The sequence below is a fragment of the Capra hircus genome, chromosome 28 (assembly GCF_001704415.2).
Source record: "Capra hircus breed San Clemente chromosome 28, ASM170441v1, whole genome shotgun sequence".
Classification (NCBI taxonomy): Eukaryota; Metazoa; Chordata; class Mammalia; order Artiodactyla; family Bovidae; genus Capra; species Capra hircus.
In genome coordinates, this window is record NC_030835.1 from 25,866,183 (window position 1) to 25,890,332 (window position 24,150).

The following is a 24,150-nucleotide window of genomic DNA, read 5'->3' on the forward strand; positions in this document are numbered from 1 at the left end:
ACACAAAAGTTCAAGCATTCCAGAGTACAAACTGTGTTATTCCAAAAAAAAAAAAAAAAAAGAAAAACTCTTATCTAACCAATGTTTACAGAAATTTGGAATATTTACATACCTTATAACACTGTAGAAATCTTTGGTGGTGACATATGGATTAAGTTCCCTGAAAACACTTTAATAATTTTATTCCATCAATCTGTATAGTCAAGTATTTAAAACTGGTAATGCTGGCAACATCATTTTCTATCCAAATCCACATACATATAGTGAAGTGTGTGGAGGGAATCTTACACAGGGATTATATGGGTTTAAATAATTACTTAGCAATAAGGCTTATTTCTGGCTCATTTTTACACCAGAAAAAAAATGTAGTAAACTAAAGAACAGATCAATTCTTCCTTCTAAACAAACCCTGGAAATAGTTAATATTCATGAACAAGTTGAATGACAATAAACTGAGACACCAGGTACAGTTTCTGGATAAACTTTAATAGCTACCAAAATAGTGCCCTAAAGGCTTGTGCAGCATCTAATGCCCATACACCAAATGGTGGTGGTGGGAGCAAGGCACTGTGGGTCTAGGGATAAACACACCTCTTTTATAAGCATTAGACTTAAAAGCAGAGAAACAAAAAAATGACCTGTTCCACCTTAAAAGAAACAAAAACGTACAAGTTTATTATATAAAATTCAGATGAAAGCATGCTGAAACACACAGAAGAGAAAAGAAGAAAAATGTAAGAAATGAAAGGACAGAAAGGAAATGATAGAACAGTGAAATGACATTGACTGTATATAAGGTTATAACAAATGTATCAGAGGAAGCCTTGAGATATGATTAAATAGAAAGATTTGCATTATCTCTTTGAAACTAGTGTTGCTCTTGGTTAAACGTCTTGACTCTAGAAGTATAGAGGGATAAATAATTCCTCCAATTTAGGACAGTATTTGTGAGTTTACCATAATTAAAGCATAGGCGTAATACTGAAAAGTGAAAGTGAAAGTGAAGTCGCTTAGTCATGTCCGACTCTTTGCGACCCGGTGGACTATATCCCACCAGGCTCTTCAGTACATGGGATTTTCCAGGCAAGAGTACTGGAGCGGGTTGCCATTCCCTTCTCCAGGGCATCTTCCCAACCCAGGGATCAAACCCGGGTCTCCTGCATTGCAGACAGACTGAAATTAGACTTAAATAAAATAAAGTGGTGCAAATCAGCCCCCAAAAGTAGTGTTTTTGATACAAAGTCACTTACATGACTTTGTTAGGCAATTTGCGATGACACTGCCCTTGTGTAGGAAAGGCAAGCATGGCACATGAAGCATTTATATTGGGAAGCCAAGTGTTCCTAGGCAATCTATGTTAAACTCCCTTCCAGAGTTTATAACCAGAATTCATAGGAATTTTGAATTAGCCAAGGTTAAAGTAGATGAAGATACTCATAGAATTAAACTTTGGGGGAAAATAAATTTAATGACGTTTTTACATGGTATTACTTATTGAGAATGTGAGATAATCTGGAAGACATTTTAAGGCTTGTATGAAGAGAAATGTATGAATTCTAGTAAAGTACTCCTGAGTAAACATTTTGTTCTTTACCAACACTCAGAGTGGGTCCTGAATATACACTTCCAGCTGGCTTCATTTCTTGAAAGGCAGAAGGGTCAAAGATCTCACAAATCTCTTTCATTTTTTTTTTCTTTTGGGTAAACAGAATAATCAAGTAAATTATATGAAAGAGTATATTCATACAGAATTGTATAATGATACAATTTTGATTACTGGTTACTAAAATCATCATCAGAAATATACTGACTTGGGGTTCATAATGCATAGTTATCTATGCCTAAAAAGCTTCAAAGTTTGGTAACTGAAAATCTCTTGGATTAAAAACATGGTATTTTTCTAAAATCTATTCTAATAAATTCTAATATGTAAGATTAACAACATTTGTATTTTGCACTGGCATGGATCTTCAGGAAATTATCTCAGCCAGAAGTGAAATGATTCAAATGGGTAGAGTCAATGCCAGATTTATAAATCAGCAGCCTGTGGCAGTGCCAAGCTTGTGAATAGACTGGCTGTTGGTTAATTTCATGAATTAGAAGATATCTACCTGCTATACTGGTCTCTGATTCCATTTCACAAAAGTTACCATTTTTAAAAGCTGAAAATGAAACCACTGTTAACAAAAACATGCTAAGTTCAGCTACAATGTAGAACTAAATATGGGAAGCTGGTAAATTTTAAAGAACTCATCTGTATGAAAGATATGTAGAAATAGTTGAAAATGAACACTGAGCTCTATTTTTTATTATTAAAATTAAATGAATATAACTAATAAAACCCACAGGAAAAGAGATGATATAATTCAAGGCATAAATTTGACAAGTCAGAATACGACAAATGACAGTCAAGACAGTCAAGACAGTGTTAATAAAACTTAAATGTATAGCTGTAAAATAAGTAAACAATTCTCAAGTGTGCAAAACTAGTCAGGAATGAAAGTGCTATATAGACACCTGGTTTTCAAATAGTTGTCTTGAAAACTTTCAGTTGATGGTGGAAAAACTAGAAGTATTAACAAAGTAAAAATTTGAGTATATAAAACATATTTTATCTTATATTATACCCTTGTTCTATCACTGCTGGATCAGAGGCCTATTAAATACTATCCTCATGTGATAGTTTCAACAGAAATGGAGGTAAACACAATACAAGATCACAAAGGCTGATGTCGCTTGAACCATCTTTCATGTATACTGTGAATCTGTGTTTCACCTTATATCCCAGGCACTTAATGTTTTGAAGAATCTGACAACAGATAACACAATTTTCTTTTATTTCTGGTCTATCTATCTATCTACTTTTGCATAACTACCTTTAGTAGTCAAGATTTGGAAGTAGTTGTTAAAGAAAAACTATTTAAATTGACGAAAGTAAACCCTATCACCACCATAATTTAAAGAATGGTTTTAATGGATAAATCCTGAATATATGATGTTAGAAAAACAAGTTGATGTATTAGCATAATTTGACGTGGGATACTTGATGTGCACATGGCTAAAAATACACTTGTGGTCTCTTCTTTACTTTGTATTTTAGTGACCCATACCGCACCTGAAAAGAGAAATGTGTTATCATTATGAATCAGATTTTGAAACTAGATAGGACTTCATAATCATCATCATAGTAATAATTTTTAAACTTTTCTGACATAAAGAATCAACTGCCCTCTAAGTGTGCACTCAAAAGACAGCACTATCTATATATTCCAAAATGTAGCTGGTATTGTGTTACATACATGCACAGATTATTAACACTAGTGATAAATAAAAACATAAACTGTTATTATTTATACTTTATTTGGTACATGTCCATGAACACTGCCCACAATGATCTGAGGCCTTCATTGAAATCCTCCACTGCTTTCTGGGCACAAAGACAATATATTATTATGAATAAACTTCTACTATTTAAACGCTACATAGATTTGGTTTAAAACAAAACTATGTACTTGATACTGTTAGCTGCTTTCTTTGTATATATGTGAAGGCTGGTACTGGGTACTCCCACTAATTGTCTGATTTTGCTACATGAGAATACTATTTCCATTTATAGTGGAAGACTAGGAATTTATTATCATTTTCTAAATTGCCAGAGATCTTAATCCATCTGACCAGAATAAATAATTTTAAATATAACCCGTGCTGTATCATTCCAATCCTTCATTAAGGGATCATTAATATCCTAAATGAGCATGCAGCAGGGAAATCTCTTAACACTAATCATTAGGAAAACAGCTCTGCACTTGACTCACCTCTTTTCGGCCTTTCACGGTTTTCACAGATTTCATGCTTTGTGATCTTCGTAGCCCTTTGTGTGTTAACATCTCGTCATCTGAATATGGCCCTTCTGCTTCTTCGTCTGTTTTCTCATCCCCATCTCTCAGTGGAATTCCGTAACCTAGATGAATCGTGAAAATCAGTTTTGGTAAAAGGATACCAGTCAGCACCGCCTCTTCCCCCTGTCTGTCCACAGTTCTCTGTAGTCTGCGTTTGTCGGCTTACTCCTTTCCTTTTTTTCATTTGCAATGAGTTCCCTGCCCTTTGCCGTTGATCTTCACCCCCTTGCACTAGTCTAGATGAGGCTCATTTCTTCCAGGAAGTTTCCCCTGGCAATTCCTATTCTTACTAGGCATTTTTCAGAATAATTAAAAATATTTTTGAATAGGTTAACAGCTATCTTGCTCAAAAATCAAAGAATATAAATACATACATAGTGAAAAGTCTCTTCCTGCCCTTTCTCCTTTTTGTGAATTCTAAACTACCTAAGCAATAATGTATTTTGATCTGTCATTTGTACCTGTGACTTTAATTAGGAACTTAGGGTCCTTTTGTCAAGACCAGACATGGTAGAGTGCACTTAAGGAGTCATATAAGACCCAAAGGGAATAGAACTTTTGGCAAGATAAACTCACTGGGGGCAGGTGATAGAGAAGTTAAACCAACACTGTTGCAGCTGCTAAGATAAAATCCAGCCAGTCAGGCTACAGTAATTAGAAACACCACAGGCTATGATGACTGATGTTAGTTCAAAGAAAACAGCCAGCACCAGGAAGGTCAGCAAGAGCTCATGTGGGTGTGCTAGCAGGATGCTATGTGTAGCGAAGAGGACTTAACATTGACCAGCAGGCAAATAACCAGGCAGCCAAGCTGGTTATTGTCAGGAATTCTGGGAGCACCCTGAGAATGGGATGCAGGGACAAGAATACTCCCTCCCATTCCTGAAGCAGTGGTTCTCAAAGCTTATTAGAATTTCAATAAGCTTATGCTAATGCACAAACTTACCAGCACATATTAAGAGTCACTTGGAGAACCCACTGATACACACATTGCTGGGCCTGGGGTTGGGATGAGAAATTACATTTCTAACAAGTTCCTGGGTGATGCTTACGGTGCTAGTTTGGGGCCTACACTTTGAGAACCATTGCTTGGATGGAGCAAGACAGGGGCCTAAATCTAAGGCAACTGGGGAATAGTAAGTAGATTACAAAGACTGGGGTGAGGAAATTCCTTAGTGGTCCAATAGTTAGGATTCTGAGCTTTCACTGCCAAGGGCTCCGGTTCCAGCCCTGGTCAGAGAACTAAGACCCCAGAACCACTGGATGAAGTAAAAAGACAAGAAAAAGAGACAGGAGTGAGTTTACAAGGCCCCATTATGTTTCAAATTCTACTTTAGTAAAAGTAAGGAGCACAGCTACCTTCTTTGGATGGTCTCAGGCTCAGGAAGGGGCAAAGATGGACTTCTTGCATCTGCTCTCACAGGACATGAATAACTTGAGCATCACTAAGCAAACTATGAAGAGCTGTGATTAAGCTTCCAGGTCTCATAATAAGATAAACATTTAAAATTACATATTAAGAGCAGCCCACCAGGCTCCTCTGTCCCTGGGATTCTCCAGGCAAGAATACGGGGGTGGGTTGCCATTTCCTTCTCCATAATTATATATTAAGGAAGTCCAATTTTATGCTGCCAGACTTCTAGTCTAGAAATCAGGAGGCATTTGAAAGCAGAATCAGTCATTACGTAGGCCAAGATCCTTTGCTTTCCCACAGCACTTGGAGGAAGGGTGTGCTAGGCACCAGTGATAGCACATGCAAAGGCCCTGGGTCATGGGGAAGCATAACTCTGTGGAAGAGCTGTGAGGAGGCCAGTGTGGCCAGGAGAGGAAGTAGGGTCAGCAGTCCTGGGAAAAACTCCCTGGTGCAGAATTAAGTGGAAAAAATGTAAATGTAGAAACGAAGGAAAAACAAAAATGAAACCATAATATCTGTTGAAAGTGCGCTTTTAAGCGATTTTAAATTTCTTCACTTTTTCTTTCTTAAAAAAATTGTCAAATTTTTATTAAAAAAATTTTATTACTTCTATATAAACCAGAAAAAAATTGTTTTAGATTGCCATTTCTAGATTTTTCTCTATTGCTGTTGCTTATATAATATTCCCAATCCCAATATAATAAAACGAAGGTAAAACACAGAATAAGCAATCAAGGAAAGAATCAGAAAGGAAACGACTGTGATCAAAAAGTTCTCTAAGGTAAAAGATGAGGCAAACATGGCCCTTGCGATTTTAATTACCTCTCATTTTATATGATTAGGCATTGGAATTTCACTCAAAATGATAATTTTATATATATATATATATACACACATCTTATTGTTGCCTAATTTCAACTAAAAATATCTTAGTTTTCTAATTATTGTTTCAGGAAAAGTGATAGATTGCACAAGTTTTAAAAATAATTTTTACATTTAAACGTGGTTATTTTTGGCTGTGCTGGGTCTTCACTGCTTTCTCTGGCTGCAGCAGAGCGGGGGCTAATCTCTAGTTGCGGTGCACGGGGCACACGGGCTTCTCATTGCAGTGGCTTCTCTTGCTGTGGCACATAGGCTTGTGGAATCTTCCCACAGCAAGGATCAAACCCATGTCCCCTGCCCTGGCAGGCAGATTCTTAGCTAACAGACCACCAGGGAAGTCCCCACAAGTATTTTTAAAATACTACTATGTGTGAGGCAGTATACTAAGTTATGGGGGATACAATGTTAAAAAGACATAACTGTCCTTTTCTATCCTGAGAAATACACAGTCCAGCAGAGGAGACAGAGCCGACTGCAATGACTGCTATAAATAGAAGACAAGGACAAGGTGCTCCAGGAGCACACAGCAGACAGAAGTGGGTTGTGAGAGAAGACTGCTTGTAGGAGGTGGTGGCCAAGCCGAATTCTGAAAGGCTCGTGATTCTAGACACCCAGCACAGGAAGCAGTGGGATGCCAAGGCTGGGGAGCTAATACACCACATGCTGCTGAGTTAGGACTTCATCAGCGAACAAAGGGGAGAGGGCATTGAAGCAGTTTAAGCAGGAGGGTGACATGATTATGCTTTGGTTCTTTGTAAGAGTCTTCTTGTACTTTAGAGAATGAATCATAAGTGGATAAGACTGGAAGCAGGGAGGTTACTGCAGCACAACAAGTCAGAAATGATGGAGTCCAAGGACTGAGCAGGAAGTAGCCAAGCTTGGGATTTGTTAGGAGGTGAACAAATTTGGAAAACTCAGCAGTGGCCACAGGACTGGAAAAGGTCAGTTTTCATTCCAATCCCAAAGAAAGGCAATGCCAAAGAATGCTCAAACTACCGCACAATTGCACTCATCTCACATGCTAGTAAACTAATGCTCAAAATTCTCCAAGCCAGGCTTCAGCAATACGTGAACCGTGAACTCCCTGATGTTCAAGCAGGTTTAACAAAAGGCAGAGGAACCAGAGATCAACTTGCCAACATCCGCTAGATCATGGAAAAAAGCAAGAGAGTTCCAGAAAAACATCTATTTCTGCTTTATTGACTATGCAAAAGCCTTTGACTGTGTGGATCACAATAAACTGTGAGAAATCCTGAAAGAGATGGGAATACCAGACCACCTGATCTGCCTCTTAAGAAATCTGTATGCAGGCCAGGAAGCAACAGTTAGAACTGGACATGGAACAACAGACTGGTTCCAAATAGGAAAAGGAGTACGTCATGGCTATATATTGTTACCCTGCTTATTTAACTTATATTCAGAGTACATCATGAGAAACGCTGGACTGGAAGAAACACAAGCTGGAATCAAGATTGCTGGGAGAAATATCAATAACCTCAGATATGCAGATGACACCACCCTTATGGCAGAAAGTGAAGAGGAACTAAAAAGCCTCTTGATGAAAGTGAAAGAGGAGAGTGAAAAAGTTGTCTTAAAGCTCAACATTCAGAAAACGAAGATCATGGCATCTGGTCCCATCACTCCATGGGAAATAGATGGGGAAACAGTGTCAGACTTTATTTTTGGGGGCTCCAAAATCACTGCAGATGGTGACTGCAGCCATGAAATTAAAAGATGCTTGCTCTTTGGAAGAAAAGTTATGACCAACCTAGACAGTATATTCAAAAGCAGAGACATTACTTTGCCGACTAAGGTCTAGTCAAGGCTATGGTTTTCTCAGTAGTCATGTATGGATGTGAGAGTTGGACTGTGAAGAAGGCTGAGCACCGAAGAACTGATGCTTTTGAACTGTGGTGTTGGAGAAGACTCTTGAGAGTCCCTTGGACTGCAAGGAGATCCAGCCAGTCCATTCTGAAGGAGATCAACCCTGGGATTTCTTTGGAAGGAACGATGCTAAAGCTGAAACTCCAGTACTTTGGCCACCTCATGCCAAGAGTTGACTCATTGGAAAAGACTCTGATGCTGGGAGGGATTGGGGGCAGGAGGAGAAGGGGATGACCGAGGATGAGATGGCTGGATGGCATCACTGACTCGATGGACGTGACTCTGAGTGAACTCTGGGAGTTGGTGATGGACAGGGAGGCCTGGCGTGCTGCGATTCATGGGGTCGCAAAGAGTTGCACACGACTGAGTGAGTGAACTGAACTGAACTGAACTGAAGTTGACCAGCTTAACTTAGCAAGTTATTAAGACTAAACTGCATCCCCCCAAAAAGGAGTCAAATCAAATATCTTCACTAAAAACATGCATTTTCTATTTCACTTAAAAGTCTGAAAATAAGCATTATGAAAATTCTGACGTACATGGTGGAAATAGTATTAATCAGAGTTGTCCAAGAATTTTAAAGTCTCTGGGAAAGGAGAAGACCCGAGATTATGAGGAAAGCCCAAATCTAGATGCCCTATCTGAATAGGAACCCAGCAAGCTGGCTGAGCAGGTCTGCCAAGCCCAGGCAAGGTAAAGCTGGTGGGGTACTGCTGGCAAACAAAGGTGATGCTAAGGTCAGCCGTCTTCCATCATCAATCTAGACTGGACAAGGTCCTCAGAATGGTGCTGTCCATGCACATTCCTGAGGGGCAGTGACTAAGAACCTAAGAATGAGAAGTCTGTGTTGCCAGGGGCCCGGAGGCCTGAGGCTGCAGCTGTTTGGCCAGCTTCAACCCAGTGCTCTGTTACCATTTTAGGAAAGGAGCAAATGCTTATGCAGACTGACCAGGTTTTATTCATAGCTTGCACATCTTGGAATTGGTATATTTAAAGTCTCTCCTCCCTCCCACCCCTTTATAATAATAATAGCCAATACTGATCCAGCATTTAGCAAAGACCAGGCATGTTTGAAGCAGTTTCCACGTATTAATGTCAGTGCAGAGGCACGGAAGGTCTGACTTGGGAGAAGGAAGCCTTAGCTATTGTGCTGGAAGCAGCCCTGGATCCACAAGAAGAGAAATGAGTGAGCACCTTGCTACCTATTACTGTAAGAACTTGAGTGAGTCTTGCCTCTCTGGGCCTCAGTTTTCTTATCTGGTGAGGTGTTGAGGCAGGCAGGAGATGAATAGGTTACTATTAATACATGAATGCCAACCCTGAGCCAGTAGAGCTGTCTGGGGTGCTATGCTGAGTGCGATTCTGAGGCGGCATGGGAAGTGCTGCAGTCCGTTAGCAGCGTTTGTCATGGGCACGAAGGGGTGTCATCTACCGGCCTTCTTTGACTAAAGCGTTTCTCAGGTCCCTTCCTGCTAGATTGTTTGAAGTCCTTGTTCCAGCCCAAGTGTCTCACTAAGTGTAGTGTCTTTATAAAGTAAAAAGATAGAGGATTAGATGAAAAACCTTGGATACTTCATTTCTGTCATTGAGTATGTGGTCTTTGACAAGTAATTTAATCTCCTTAGGTCTCAGTTTATTCATCTACAAAATAAGGATAAAAATATTTAACCTGCATAGTCATCTTCAGGGTTAAATAAATAGATAAAGCATTGACAACAAGACAAAACAACTCCCTTTATGTGCTGGTATATTGAAAATGAATATGAAGCACTTTTAACTAACACGAGAGTGGCAGCTTCTTTGCAGAAAAAATATTTCCACTTATGAGAATGTGGTGTTCTTTCTAAGGAGGTGAGCATCATGTTCAAGGTGTCTATTTTCTTACAAAAAACCATTTAGAGGCAGCTCTTTTCCCCATAGTGAGAACATGTGAACTAGGATAACTGCATCAAAGCAAGACTTCTCTTGATCAGCCAACCTCAAACTGCTCAGAGCAAGCCATTTAGCTTTTAAGAGGGAACTACTTTTTCAAATAGCTGAATTTGCTTGTGTTCTGAGATAAATGTATTGATTACATGAACTAGTAAACAGACTTATGTAAATATAATTGTAAATGTAATTCCCACACTGAAAAACTTACCAACTTGCTTTCTTTCTTGAGGAATTTTAGAAATAAATAAAATAGAAAAAAATTCAAGATATAAGAAAATGAATACCTTAATTAAAGGAGAAGAAGAGTTGTTTTATTTCTGATTTTAAGAGTAATGGGTTAATTTTTTAAAAATCACTAGAATCCTACAACTCAGAGCTAAATGCTGTTAGCATTTTCATAATACCTTTTCAGACTATCTTCTACATACATAAATCTTAAAAATAAATTTATGTACATTAATCCATTTCATCCATCTGTCTATTGTGCCTCCATGGTACAGGATCATAACAAACACACTGTTTCATTATTGTTGTTTTTCCCTCTCAGTCTGGATGTTTTCATGTCAGTAAGTATCAATATAAACTGACATTATTATTTTTCACCGCTAATAGCCTTTGCTTAATCATTCTCTTAGGAGTTTGGTTTGTTCCAATATTTTGTTACTATAAACATCAATAAAATGAACATTCATATATCTTTGTACCTATGTCTTTGAACACTTGCCTGACTATTTCTTTATGACTATTCCTAGAAGTTTCTTGCTGGTAGAGAATACATTTTGATAACTGTTACTAGACTGTCATCCAACAAGATTGTTATACATTAAACATTCATAAAAAGTGTATGAGAGTGTTTGTTTCCCAACTTTCTTGTAATTTTAATTCAGTTTAAAATTTAACAGAAGAACTAATTAGCACCTTGTTATCTTAAAATATTTTAGTCGCAGCATTTTAAATTAATAGATGGATCCCATAAAAATGGTATCATAGATTTTCAAATTTATAATCCTGTTTTCATTTAAATAATTGGAATACAGTTCTTAACCAATTTTAAGGTATAATTATGAATCAGCTACTGACAAAGGACTTAGATTACTGGTCCAAGTCAGCAAAATATATATAGCAGATCCCATATTCAAACTCAGTATACCTAATTTTTTTAAATGCCTATTAAGAAAATGCCTTATATTAGGAGCCACTTTTACATTATTAAAGTATTAAGGATGATGATTCAAGGTTCAAAGTTTACTCATTCTTAAAGGCATTAGTACCTTACTCAATGGCCAGCACTTACTACTTTTTAGATAACAGCCACCAATTTTTTAAAGTTATTCTAGGGAGAACTTAGGAGAAATTTCATTAGTTTTTCTTTATAAGAAGGAACTATTCTTTTCAAGTTGGTTTTAATTATAAAGAATGATTTTCGTGTACTTCAAAAGAAAACTACTTGGAAAAAAATTAAAAGATCCAGTAGCCCTGTAGTTTATGGACCTAATAAGACACTAATAAGAAATGTCCTGAAGATCTTAGTTCTCAGTTGAGCCTTGAACTATAATTTTCTTACATGTGAAAAAAAAAAAGACTACAAGAACCATGTCTTTTTGTTTGTGTGCATGTTTCTAAGATCACAGTTTATTAAAGTTTTAGAACATATCAACCATGACATGCTTATAATTTATATTAGAACAAGTGGGTTTTTGGTCTATAATTCATAATTTCAAGACATTTTTCCATTGGTGTAATCTTATTTTCAAACGGCTCTTCTGTCACTGCTTAAAACTTTTTATCTTATGGTTCAATATCCTTATTTGTTCACAGCACTTACAGTAAAGAGGGTTTAAACTCTTCAGATGTCGCTACACAGTTTGAGTAACAAGAGTGGAGAGCACAGGCCAGGACTAGTGCTGGTGGTGGACGGCCACATTCACTGCGTCTAGAAATTCATGGCAGCACGTGGGGCTATTGCTACTTTCTTAGTGGGATTCTCTCCAGAGTCAACAAAAGGCAAGTACTAGCCTTATTTAGAGAACAAAAACAGAAGCTTAAAGATAAATTTTAGTTCAGTTCAGTCGCTCAGTCGTGTCTTACTCTTTGTGACCCCATGGACTGCAGCACGCCAGGCTTCCCTGTCCCTCACCAACTCCCGGAGCTTAATCAAACTCACGTCCATCAAGCCGGTGATGCCAAACTAAAGATAAATTTAGTTTACCCAAATTCAGACAGCTGGTACCCATCTTGACTCCGATCCCAATTATGACAGAATACGTGAAAACGAAACCAGCACACCTGCTGCTTCACCGGAGCCTGGTTTACTTTTCTTTTTTGTTTCTGGGAGAGGTTGGTACGGTCTTTGTCCCACAGGCTCATCACCTTGAATGGCTGTTAGGTCATGCATACTGAAACTTCGCAAACGTTCAGTTATTGCTCCTTGGCTCTGTTTAACAGAGAAGCGATAGATCCAAGAAAAAAGGTGCATTTTAAAATACTTAATATTTTTGCATTTTAACTTTCCCCCAACATTTTATCATGAAGCTGATTCATTTCATAATGAAACTTTCAGAGAAGCTGAAAGACTTCTACAGTGGATACCCATATATCATTTATATTTTGCTGGATCTGGTTTATCACTAATTTACCATCTATCCAACCATCAATCAATTTTTAATGCATTTCAAAGCAAGTTGTAGACATCAGGACATTTCACTCCCAAACATTTCTGCTTTAAATTTAACTTGAAAATGTAAAATAAATAAATAAATAAATAAAGTATCATGAGCTTATCCTGACTATAAACATCATCCATAATACTGCTCTCTCCTAGAACTAGCACTTTGAGGCTTGTATTTATGATTCATAAGAACTTTTTTAAAGTAAAAGAGACGCTGTTTCAAAGCTAAGTCAAGTTAGGAACGGTAATGGCTTTACCTAGAACACCACAAGAAAAAAATTTAAGAGCCAAACAATCTTGAATATGAAACGATATTCAGTTAATGAATTCACCATCTGGCAAAGCCTATCTACTACTACAAAATTTGACTTAAAGCCTTAACAATATGGCACTTCACTAGGCACAAGTGGGTATTTAAAGTTAACTAAAATTGAGAGAAAGAAGAAATTCAGCTCCTTAATTGCATGAGCTACATTTCAAATGCTCACCAGCCACATGTGGCTAGTGACAGTGCAGATAGAGAGCATCTCCATCACTGCAGAATGCTCAATGCTTTGCATCATTGCACAGCTTTGAGAGGAACATTTCTGAACTTTTCAGACATAACTACATTTCCTCCCAAAGTATAAAGCTTTATAAAGAGAAAAAAATAATTTCTAAATTTACCCACTTTGAAAATTTGCATAGCATACAGATGACTCATTTCTTATTTATAGATGGATTAAAAATATTCTTCTAAAGGTTTTTTTATACTTATTATTTCTTCTTCCCACACATATGAATTTATGATTGCCTCTACTTATAATGGTACTGTAGAAACTCATCCATAATGGTTCATCTTTAAATTTCAAAGCCTAAGGCATTACAAACATCCCAATGTTACTGCTAATGTGTATTTTACATTGAAGAAAAATGTCTTGATTCATGAGTCTTAGATTAGCTCTCTTAGTGATATCCTATTATGTCAAACTTGAACACCATTTCCATACCCCACTTGAGCTTTGTAATTTCTACCATAGTCTTTGACTTATGAAAAAGCATAATTAAAGGGTCTAGTGAAAAGTCAACGTATTAGTCGCTCAGTCGTGTCTGACTCTTTGTGACCATAGACTGTAGCCTGCCAGGCTCCTCTGTCCATGGAATTCATCAGGCAAGAACACTGGAGTGGGCTGCCATTCCTTTCTCCAGGGGATCTTCCCGACCCAGGGACTGAACCAGGGTCTCCTGACTGCAGATGGATTCTTTACTGTCTGAGCCACCGAAAGGATCTATATTCTCAATAAAAGTAGTTGGATTCCACATATCTTTAAACATTCTTGACAAGGTTTAAGTTATTATACTCTCTTTTTATCAGACATCATTTATTTATTAAATAGAGGATGACAAAGCACTTCAGACACACACTGAAAGGAAGTCACCAGTGCTCGTCTGAAACACATGCCTTGTTTTCACAGAACTGTAATTTTCTCTGTTCCGATAATTGTAGTGCTCTGTCCTCTCAGCAATTCTTGACTTTTTTTTGCCATTGCCAAACAGATGGTAATACACATCCATAATATCCTATATTCTTAACCCCCAAACTCTCCCACTCAAGAAAGTACATCTCAGCATGCAAATAAGTCAAAGTGCTGTTGAATCAGTCTAACTTTACATCAACCACAGACTTCAGTATCTTTAATGATTATCATCAACTAATTACTTAGGGTGTATCTCACAAATGAACTCACATTAACGTTAGTTCCGTGGCTGTGCTTTATATATCTTGCCTTCGGGGTAAGATTTTAAGAAAATAGAAGAGAGGGACAAATCTTAGGCTTCTTCTGTTCTCTGAGCATACCTGGTACGGGGCTGATACTGAATATGTAATAAGTAAACTATTCTTTTTAAGCCTTTTTTTTTGTTTTCATTACTCATGACTGCTACAGAGTTCTCTATAGATAGCAGCATGTTTGAATATAAACACTGGAGTTTATACAGGGAAGTTCAGTACCAAACCACAAGTATGGTCATGGGTATCTACTGGGGTAGATTACACCATTCACTAGGATGTTGCTTCAGGGTTACACAAAAGGTGGGCCAGGACCAACACCGAGATGTGTGTGATCTATATACAGTCAGGATTTTAATGCAGCTCTTGAGTAATCAGCCCTCTAGCCCTGGTATTATCAATCCTCAAAAAAAAAAAAAAGGCCAGCTACCATACAGGGAAAAGCAAAAAGAGGCTGTTATCTTCCTTGAGGACTCACAGCACTTCAACAGCCATTATCACTTTGAATAATCATTTCAAATCATTTCTTTTCACTGTATGTTTTCTAATGACCCCAGAATAGAAATAACATGGGAGGAAACTATTATACAACTGTGAACTTCAAAAATACTACATAAATTATAAGTATCCAATGTGACCACTTTAAAGAAGAGATGTCACTATAAAATAATTGCATTTAAAGGCAGAGCTATTCCCTCTAATATATTCTGTACAAAAAGTCCATTAATAAGGGAATTGTGTTTGCAATAAAATGTTAGGAGAAAATGTCTCCCCTCCACCTCAGAATTCTAAATCATGCAAAATATGGGTGCAAGTGTGCAGTATGGTTATAGTTAGACAGGGATAAATATTTAAAAAATTAAAACAGTATAATGTCTAGGCAGATGAGTGATTTCTATTTTTTTCAAAAATTTCTTTATATTACAAAATTAGTCATAGATGGTATAGTGAATTTTTTTTAATTGAAGGATAATTGCTTCACAGTGTGTTGATTTCTGCTGTACAACAATGTGAATCAGCTATAAGTATACATATATCCCCTCCAACTTGAACCTCCCTTCTACCACCCTGCCATCCCAGAAGTCATCACAGAGGGTATAATGAAGTTTTAATTGTTAATATAAGAATTTCTGACCTATTTCTTCATTATCTTTCCAATATCTAAATCCCTTACTCCCATCATTAAAAGAAAATCTGTTTCTACATTTTGAGGGCACAAGCAGGAAATTATAGCCACTTATCAAAAACAATACTAAAAGGTATTTATATCTGTTTAAATTAATAATGCTTGATTTATTTTCTTGCATTTGGTTTATACACTATTAAGTTAAAAAGTATAAGAAAAATGAAGACAGGTTCTAGTCTACGGAGGAAAATATGTGTGGAAACAGCAGTCTTAGTAAGTTGGAAGGGAGTTACTAACCACAAGGTAATTCTATATCCTGCATTTAGATCCTATTCTCTACAGAATTATATATACACAGTGTATGTTAAATTTAGTCCTAAAAATCAAAGAGAAAATAACAGAAAGGTTATGATGAGAAAACAAAAGTCAAAGTAATTAAAAAGTATTCTGTAGAACATTTTACATCATTAGACGAAGTGTTCCTATCTTCAGGGAGCTCAGAGGTCTCAGGGTTTGAATTTAGATGAGCCCAGAACATCTGTTTAAGAAACTAAGAACGTGGTAAGGTTGGCTGGGCGGGAGGGCTGGGTTCAAGCTCTGCAAGGAATGCTTTGGCCCAGAAGCAGCTTCCCCAGCTGGCCCCACACAGAAGCTCACTGATACCTGAAAATGTGCATGTCTACTCAAGTATCCAAGCCTATGGATGGCATCTGTAAAAACGGACCATGATGTATGACTCATTCTAACCTCTTTATACCCAACCATTCAGCTTTGTTTAAATATTTTGTTTCCTGATTAAACATTATATTAGAATTACTATGTTGTTGTTTAGCGATTCAGTTGTGTCCATGGACTTTTGCAACTCTGTGGACTGTAGGCTGTTAGGCCCCTCTGTCCATGGGATTTCCCAAGCAAGTATACTAGAGTAGGTTGCCATTTCCTACTCCAGGGGATCTTCCTGACCCAGGGATTGAACCTGCATCCCCAGTACTGCAGGTGGATTCTTTACCGCTGAGCCACCAGGGAAGCCTCATGGAGGAATTTACTGTGCTTATCATCACCTTTGTATAAAATCTTCAACCTATCCTCAGAATTTTTAAATTAAGAATTAAAAAATATAATCAGCAATGCTTTGTAATCTTATAAGCATACCAGCAATTCTTTTTGGAATAATTTTCAGGACACTGTTCAATAATGAGTAGTCATTAAGCTCTATTTCTTATTGATCCTTGACATACTACATTATAACTGAGAATAAGGATAGTCTGCAGTTTTTAGGGAAATGCCGTGTCCTTATAGATATTTAAGACAATCTGATCAAGCCAAGAATGGACTGCATTTTCATTAAGTGAGTACTATATTTTCATGGTTTTAAGATTAAAGCAATATATATTTGTTGAAGAATGTTTGTAACAGAGAAAAATGTAAAAGAGAAAGATGATCTATAACCCATCACGCAAATTACCTGTACATATTTACATATCCTTTAAGCCTTTTCTGACTTACCATACTTTCACAGCAGAGTTTCTCGACCTCAGCATTAGTGTGATTTGGGTCTAGATAATTTTTTTGTGTGTTGGGAAGCCATTCTGTAAGCAACATACTTGCCCTCTCCCTAAGATGCCAGTAGCAGCACCTCTGCCTCAGTTGGGACAACCCAAAATCTCTCCAGACATTACCAAAATTGCCCCCAGTTGAGAACCATCATTTTCGAGTAGGAGTTTTAGAAGTCAGTTTTTACCCCTTCATTTTACATGTAAGAACATGGATACTTGGAGAGATCAGTGCAGATGACTGCCCTAAATCTCATGGCTAATTAGTGACAGAATCAGGGCTAAAAAATGCTGACAACTCAACTGCTACAGAATTCATCTTTCATTATAACATTGTGCTTGCCTAGACTGCAGAGAGAAAAAAAAAAAAGATCTTTCTTCTCCATTGTCTGAAGAAGGGCTCTCTTTTTTATACAGATGATACTAAGCAGCTGAATCTTCTCAAATTCTTTCACAAACAGAAAGCCATTAAAACAGACAGCAAGATGTCAGGATTTCTGACCTAACCGTCATTATTTACAGTCAATAAGATTTCAGAAATTTTAACTGTAAGGCTCTCATTTCTGTGACAATTGATTTCTTTAAAAAATAATATCTGCTAAAGAATTCACCAAGAAAAGGCTGCTAGAGAAAATCCTAAGAGGTGCTTAATACGACTAACAGTTCTCTTCTTCATCTGTCCTTCATTCAGCAGGAGCGTTGCTCGTCTGTACAAAAGCCCCCGGCATTTCTCATGTGAAAGCTATGGGACATTGAACATCCTCAGCAAAATCCTTGAAGCTCCTTCATATGCTTGTGCTTTGCTCAGCCAAAATAAACTTGTACACTGACCTTGTGAACAGATGCCGGGTAATGAGGTCACAGAACTGAGTAACATTTTCAGAAAATTGCTTTACGGTGTAATAAATGTTCTGATTAGATTCCTGGTTTCATCTTTAACATGCTCAGGCGGTTCAACTTGGGAAACCTAGCCAGGGGTATTGCCAGTCTTTAAAGGTCACACTGAGAGTTCAGTATTTTTAGTCTGAAAGATATTTTTAACAAACTATATATTGTAAAAAAAAAAAAAAAAGTTTAATAATTCTCAAGTCTGACTATTAGCTTTCCTGCAGTTTCTCCTTAAATTTGACCTATTTCCTATTTCGGTTTCAATTTATTCTTCAGCAGGAAATGTCTGGTTCAGTGAATCTTCCGTCACAGTCAGTGCCTTTCCTTGACATCTCTAGAGATGAAACTAATTCCCCCTACCTTAAAGCAGGCACAGTAAAACTTGAGGCAAATAGTGTTAACATTATGCTGTGTTCAGCATATTTAATGACCATTTCTAATGAATAAAATCCAGTATGGTTGATGCCAACATTCCTCTGCTCATCGGGAGAATGATGAGGGTTGCCTCATCATACCAAGTTCACTATACACAGTGAACTCGATAACAAAAGGATCACAAGATCACAAGCAAAAAAGAGAGAGTTCCAAAGTGAATTCAAGTTACAGTGGGTTTGTTCTGCAGTGGTAACTTAGATAATTTTTATGCTGTTTCCTGCCTCTGAAGTAGGGAGGTGGTTTTAATTGGTTAAATGTATAAAGACAAGCAATAGATCACAAAGAAGTTTTTCTACAAAAAGGTGTTTCAGTAAGATAATGCTTATTTTATTTTTTATTTATTTATTTTTTGTCTGCACCCTGAGGCTTTGGGATATTAGGTCCCTGACCAGGGATTGAACTCTTGCAGTGAAAGCATGAAATCCTCACCACTGGATCATCAGGGAATTACTAGATAATGCTTTTTTTTAATAGTGGAGGGCAAAGGGTAGGCTCTAAGCAACCAAATATGAGATAAAATTTTCAGTTAGTGGATACAGATATTCAGCTTGACAGTAGTGGCCTGAAAGGGTAGGGACTGTATCTGTTTTGTTCATTGCTGCATCCCAAGCATCTACCATACAGTAGGCATTAAATACAAACCTAGATGGTCAATACATTAAATATCTGTTAAATAAACATATAGGATGTTAAATACCAATGGCAGCAAAGTATGTATAAAATAAAAATAAATGAAGGAATGAGGAAAGATAATCCTATTGGGGTTTCTGGTTCCTCATGTAGAGGTTGGAAGTAGTAAGTCAAAATAAAATAAATATCCCACAAAACAGTTATAAGTCTCACAGAGTAGGTAGGATTATAAGCCATATTTAAGTGTTGAAGTGAAGAGGGCAAATGAGATTTGTGTGTGTCTATGTTTCCTAAAAACAGTGCTCTAAAATGTCTAAAAACTAAATTTCAACATCAAAACTTGTTTAGGAACCAATTTGATGTTGAAATTTAGTTTTTAGTTTTTCACCACAGAGTCAAGTTGAATGTTGCTTTTAAGTATAGAAAATTCAGAAAGCATCTTCTTGGGGGTGTAAATAAATAACATGTACTTGATTTGTGATGCTAAATAATGCTAAATTTTATAACAAAGAAAGCAAGAAACTTTTGGTCCCCTCTCTGCATTGCCCTGCAGGCAACTGCTTTAAAACCTCTACTTTCTTACGCAGCAGACCAGGACTTGAGCTCTGCTCCGCCTCATTTTCTCCTCCCTGCCATCCTCACAAAGCAGAAATTAAGTAAAAGGCTGATGGTTATTTGGAAAGTCACACTCAGAACTTTCTGAAGCTGAAACCTATCTTCTTTCCACATACTACACACCAAAACCAATAATGCCACGGGATTTAAAATCAACCACACTAATTACTACATGCAAAGAAATCCAAAAGCCATAATGCGAATTTTCACATAAGGCATTCCTTTGATAATTTGGCTTGCAAAACACAACACATGACATTAGTAATTGGCTAAGTAAAATCTTAAGTTTTAAGAACAGAAATTTTTCATGCCTTATTTTGAATAATCAGTTACCTCAAATTGGTTGAAGTATGGGTGCAGAAGTAAGCCAGAAATCCTACCAAGATATTGCCATGGAGAGGGAGAGGGAAAAAAACAGCAAAGACAGAGAAAGAAAGAATGGTCATCTTTACTAAAGGTTATTTACTCAAAACTATTTTAAGGTTATAAAGTAGGAAGATTACGACAAAATGACATTTTTCCAGTATGTTTTATTTACTATCTCTCATTCTGTCATCAATTAAGAGTTCAAAATATCCAACAATTATAGAAGACGTGTTAAAATATCTTTAAAATAGTCTACTTGTTGTTTTCTAATATTACAAAAATAAACAGAAGGTAAATTTGTGCCAAAATTTATAATGACCTGAAATAAAAAGCCACCCTACTTTGTTCACTGGCAATGTGACACTGGATTAAAAAAAGAGGTAAATAAAAAATTACCTTCACTGCTGCAGTGACGGCAGCAGTAGCTGCTAAATTTAAACCTTGCCGTCCAAAGTTTACCATAGTTTCATAGCCTCGTTCTTTTGCTTGGACAATATAATCATCAATTTCCTGGGGAAAAAAAAAATCAAGTTCGTAGATATTAATTTTATTTAAAAAGAATGTCAAGAAGCTGAAAACTAGGGCTTTCCCCCCAGTACAACAGTTTCACTCATTTTATAGCATGCAACATGTGATGATGAAACACATTTCTAACAAATGATTTGTGGAAATAATTTATACATCTTACCCTTTCCTTTGAAGAAAGTAGTGGATGAAGGAATTTTCTGTATATTAAACTTGCTCCTCTGGTATAAGGAGAGAGTAGCCATATGACAAAAGCAATCTTAAGCTCATAGTAGAGGGGGAACCTGAGAAGAAAATATTTGAAAAGGATGCTGGTGAAAATAAACTACAGACAATGAGGAAATCATACACACAATTTTTTTTTTAAAGTTCAGTCACTGTGTTACGCTTTCACGGGTAAGAAATTGTGATTAGGAAAACAACTATGTTTGAACTGACAAATTAATCTCACTAATTATACAGATCAGAGCAGCCTGTCCCCTCACAGCGATTCACAACTTCTAGTTCAAAGTTGTTCCATTCATGTACAATTCAAAAAAAAAAACACAACTGTTTACTTTTTGGCTGCACCTCCACAGATGTTGGATCTTAGACCAGGGATCAAACCTGCACCCCTTGCATTGGAAGGAAGAGTCTTAACCACTGGACTGCCAAGGAAGTTCCAAGATTGCTCTCTATAGGTAAAGATAGACAAGCTGCCAAACTAACTGGAGCAGTTCAGAGAGGTCATTCAGTTCAGGTTCAGTTCAGTTGCTCAGTCGTGTCCAACTCTTTGCGACCCCAGGGACTGCAGCATGCCAGGCCTCCCTGTCCATCACCAACTCCTGGAGTTCACTCAAACTGATGCCCATCGAGTTGGTGATGCCATCCAACCATCTCATCCTCTGTCATCCCCTTCTCCTCCTGCCTTCAATCTTTCCTAGCATCAGGGTCTTTTCAAATGAGTCAGTTCTTCGCATCAGGTGGCCAAAGTATTGGGGGGTTTCAGCCTCAGCATCAGTCCTTCCAATGAATACCCAGGACTGATCTCCTTTAGGATGGACTGGTTGGATCTCCTTGCAGTCCAAGGGACTCTCAAGAGTCTTCTCCGACACCACAGTTCAAAGCATCAATTCTCCTGTGCTCAGCTTTCTTTATAGTCCAACTCTCACATTCATACATGACCACTGGAAAGACCACAGCCTTGACTAGACAGACCTTTGTTGGCAGAGGTCACTAAAAGCATTTCACCAGGACAGTAAGGTGTACCCACCCTGTTTGCAGAGCCTAGCTGCCATGGCATTAGCAGGACACACCTCCCAAGCGTTAGGTGTGTTTTTAAGCATTTATAAGCTCCAAGTGTGCAATGTTACCTCATATGCACACATCCTTCTCTTAGAGCTCCCAGAAAACATCCCCTCCAATTTCATTTGGCCAGAATTGCAGCGCTTGACAGACCTAAATTGTTCACTTGAAAGGAGAATGGAATTGCCATTGTGGTAACCTGGAAATTAGGGTTATATACCCGTGCCCCTTCCCACTTGGGTTTTTCAGCATCTTCTCCCATAGGCTGACTACACTTCCTCAAGCAAGGAACACGGGTTTAGTCATGTGACCTGCTCTGGGCAACAGAATGTGAGTGCAATATATGTTAAATGCAAAGAAAAGCTTTAAACGTCCTTTGACTCCCTCACTTCAACACCCCCCAACCTCTTGCTTTCAAATTCTGCTTTCTGTCATGAGAATATCTGCTTCTTCAGGCTTGGTCCATGAACAAGAAGACACTTAAAACTGAGCTGAGCTCAGCATGGCTGGCAGCTGACCATTTGTCTTCATGTAGCCTGAGCAAGAAATGAATGTTTGTTTTTTAACCCATTGTGCTTTTAGGGTGCTTTGTTGCCATAGCAAAAGTTAAGTAAAACAGCACAAGGGAACAAGCATCCTGTGGTCTATGCACTAGAGACATGATAAAAAATCTGGGCTCTTCTGATGAGACAGGTGAGCAGGGGGCAGTGAGGACTGACTACTGTATGGATGGTGGAGGGTTTCTGCACAGTGCAGCTGCAGAGGAGTCTCTGGACTTTCCTCTCATGACAAGCTTTTTCTACCTTGTTTACTTTTTAATAGTGTATATATATACATTTGCAACCAGAAAAAAAGAGATGCATTTAAATAGAGAACATGGACACTTAAAGAAACCTAGCATGGTTTAGAATCTGTTCTGCCACTAAAAAACAAACAAACAAACAAACAAAAAACCCTTCCCAAACCCCTTTACCAAAACATAACAGATAAATGAACTGTGGGACAGAAGGAGGAAGAGAAAGATGGATGCAGATACAGAGAAGTTGATACATAAAAGCTGGTTGTGAAGAACATTTAAGTCTCATGACTTCTATTTTTTCTGAGCCATCCAATGTGACCTAGTATGCTATGAGAATATGATGAGACTTACAAAGTCAGAAAGACAGTTAAAGCAGAGAACAGTAAAGATTTGAAACAGAAACAGGAGGGAATGGAAGTAGCCACTGACAAAAAGCAAGTAAAAGGAATGGTGACTTTCAAATTGATACCTATATGAGCAACTGATTGATTTCTTTTCAGCTCAGTTGGTAGCCTGGGTAAAAAAGAAAAGAGGAGTGTGGTTGGGCTGATTTAAGTTGGGGGTTTGTGCAGTAAGGGTAGTTGAAGATAGTGGCGAGATAGTAAAAGTTTAGAGTTTGTAAAAATGACTTCTCCAAGCGATGGCAAGATATAGTTGGAAATATATTACTGACATATAGCACAAAGAGATTCAGGTTGTTCCACTAAGTATGACTTCTCAGCAAAATGTTCGATCCTTGAGGATAGAAACATGTTTCAATTCTGCCTCATGCTGTTTGGAATAGGGCAGCCAAGGAGCTGGTGTTGGGAGTGGGTGGTGGCCGTGTGGACTTGATGTCATCCAGTTTGAATGCTTGTGGATGAGAATTTTAAGGGTGGGAGGGAAGTGCTAAAACCAGAAGCTGTGGGCTTCAAAAGGGGAGTTTGCTTAGGAAATATTAATAAAGAAAAAATAGTGTGAAGTCATCAGAGTGTGGAAAAAAGAATGACAACCAAGTTTTCTCTGTTCTGAGATCCTGGGACGTGCGCGGGAGAAGGGCGGGAGGAAGCAGCATGTGGGCGGGAGGATGGACTGCCTTTACGTGGGGGATTCCACAAGGAAGGAAATGTCCTTGTGGGGAAACCAGGTAAAGGAAAGGGTACAGTGGATAATTAGGTAGGCTGAGGAAATTCATCTAGTTAGGGATGGACTTCCTTGGTGGTCCAGTGGTTAAGAATCCTCCTGGCACTGCAGGGGACATGAGTTTGATCCCTGTTTGGGGAACTACGATCCCACATGCCACAGAGCAACTAAGCCCACATGTCACAAGGAAAGATCCCCTGCGAGGCAGCAAAGATCTCACATGCTGCAACTAAGACACGGCATAGCTAAATAAATAAGTCGACATTTAAAAAATTTATTAAAAAAAAAATCTCTTCGTTTACAGCAAGGGCAGGATAAGAACGGAGGACACCAGGTAAGAGTCTACATTATGGATATTTC

At 37.8% G+C, this 24,150-nt stretch overlaps 1 protein-coding gene across 1 annotated transcript in view; it reads right to left on the reverse strand.

The window, feature by feature from the left end:
• The window catches only part of REEP3 (receptor accessory protein 3), a 98,109-nt gene continuing 75,654 nt past the window's right edge, over nucleotides 1,696-24,150 (reverse strand). The window contains exons 4-8 of the mRNA XM_018042215.1: nucleotides 20,749-20,869; nucleotides 20,457-20,570; nucleotides 12,298-12,445; nucleotides 3,816-3,961; nucleotides 1,696-3,115 (exon numbers count right to left, since the gene is read on the reverse strand). Of these exons, the coding sequence (XP_017897704.1) occupies nucleotides 3,059-3,115; nucleotides 3,816-3,961; nucleotides 12,298-12,445; nucleotides 20,457-20,570; nucleotides 20,749-20,869 (586 nt within the window). The 3' untranslated portion in view covers nucleotides 1,696-3,058. The remainder of the gene's footprint in view (nucleotides 3,116-3,815; nucleotides 3,962-12,297; nucleotides 12,446-20,456; nucleotides 20,571-20,748; nucleotides 20,870-24,150) is intronic.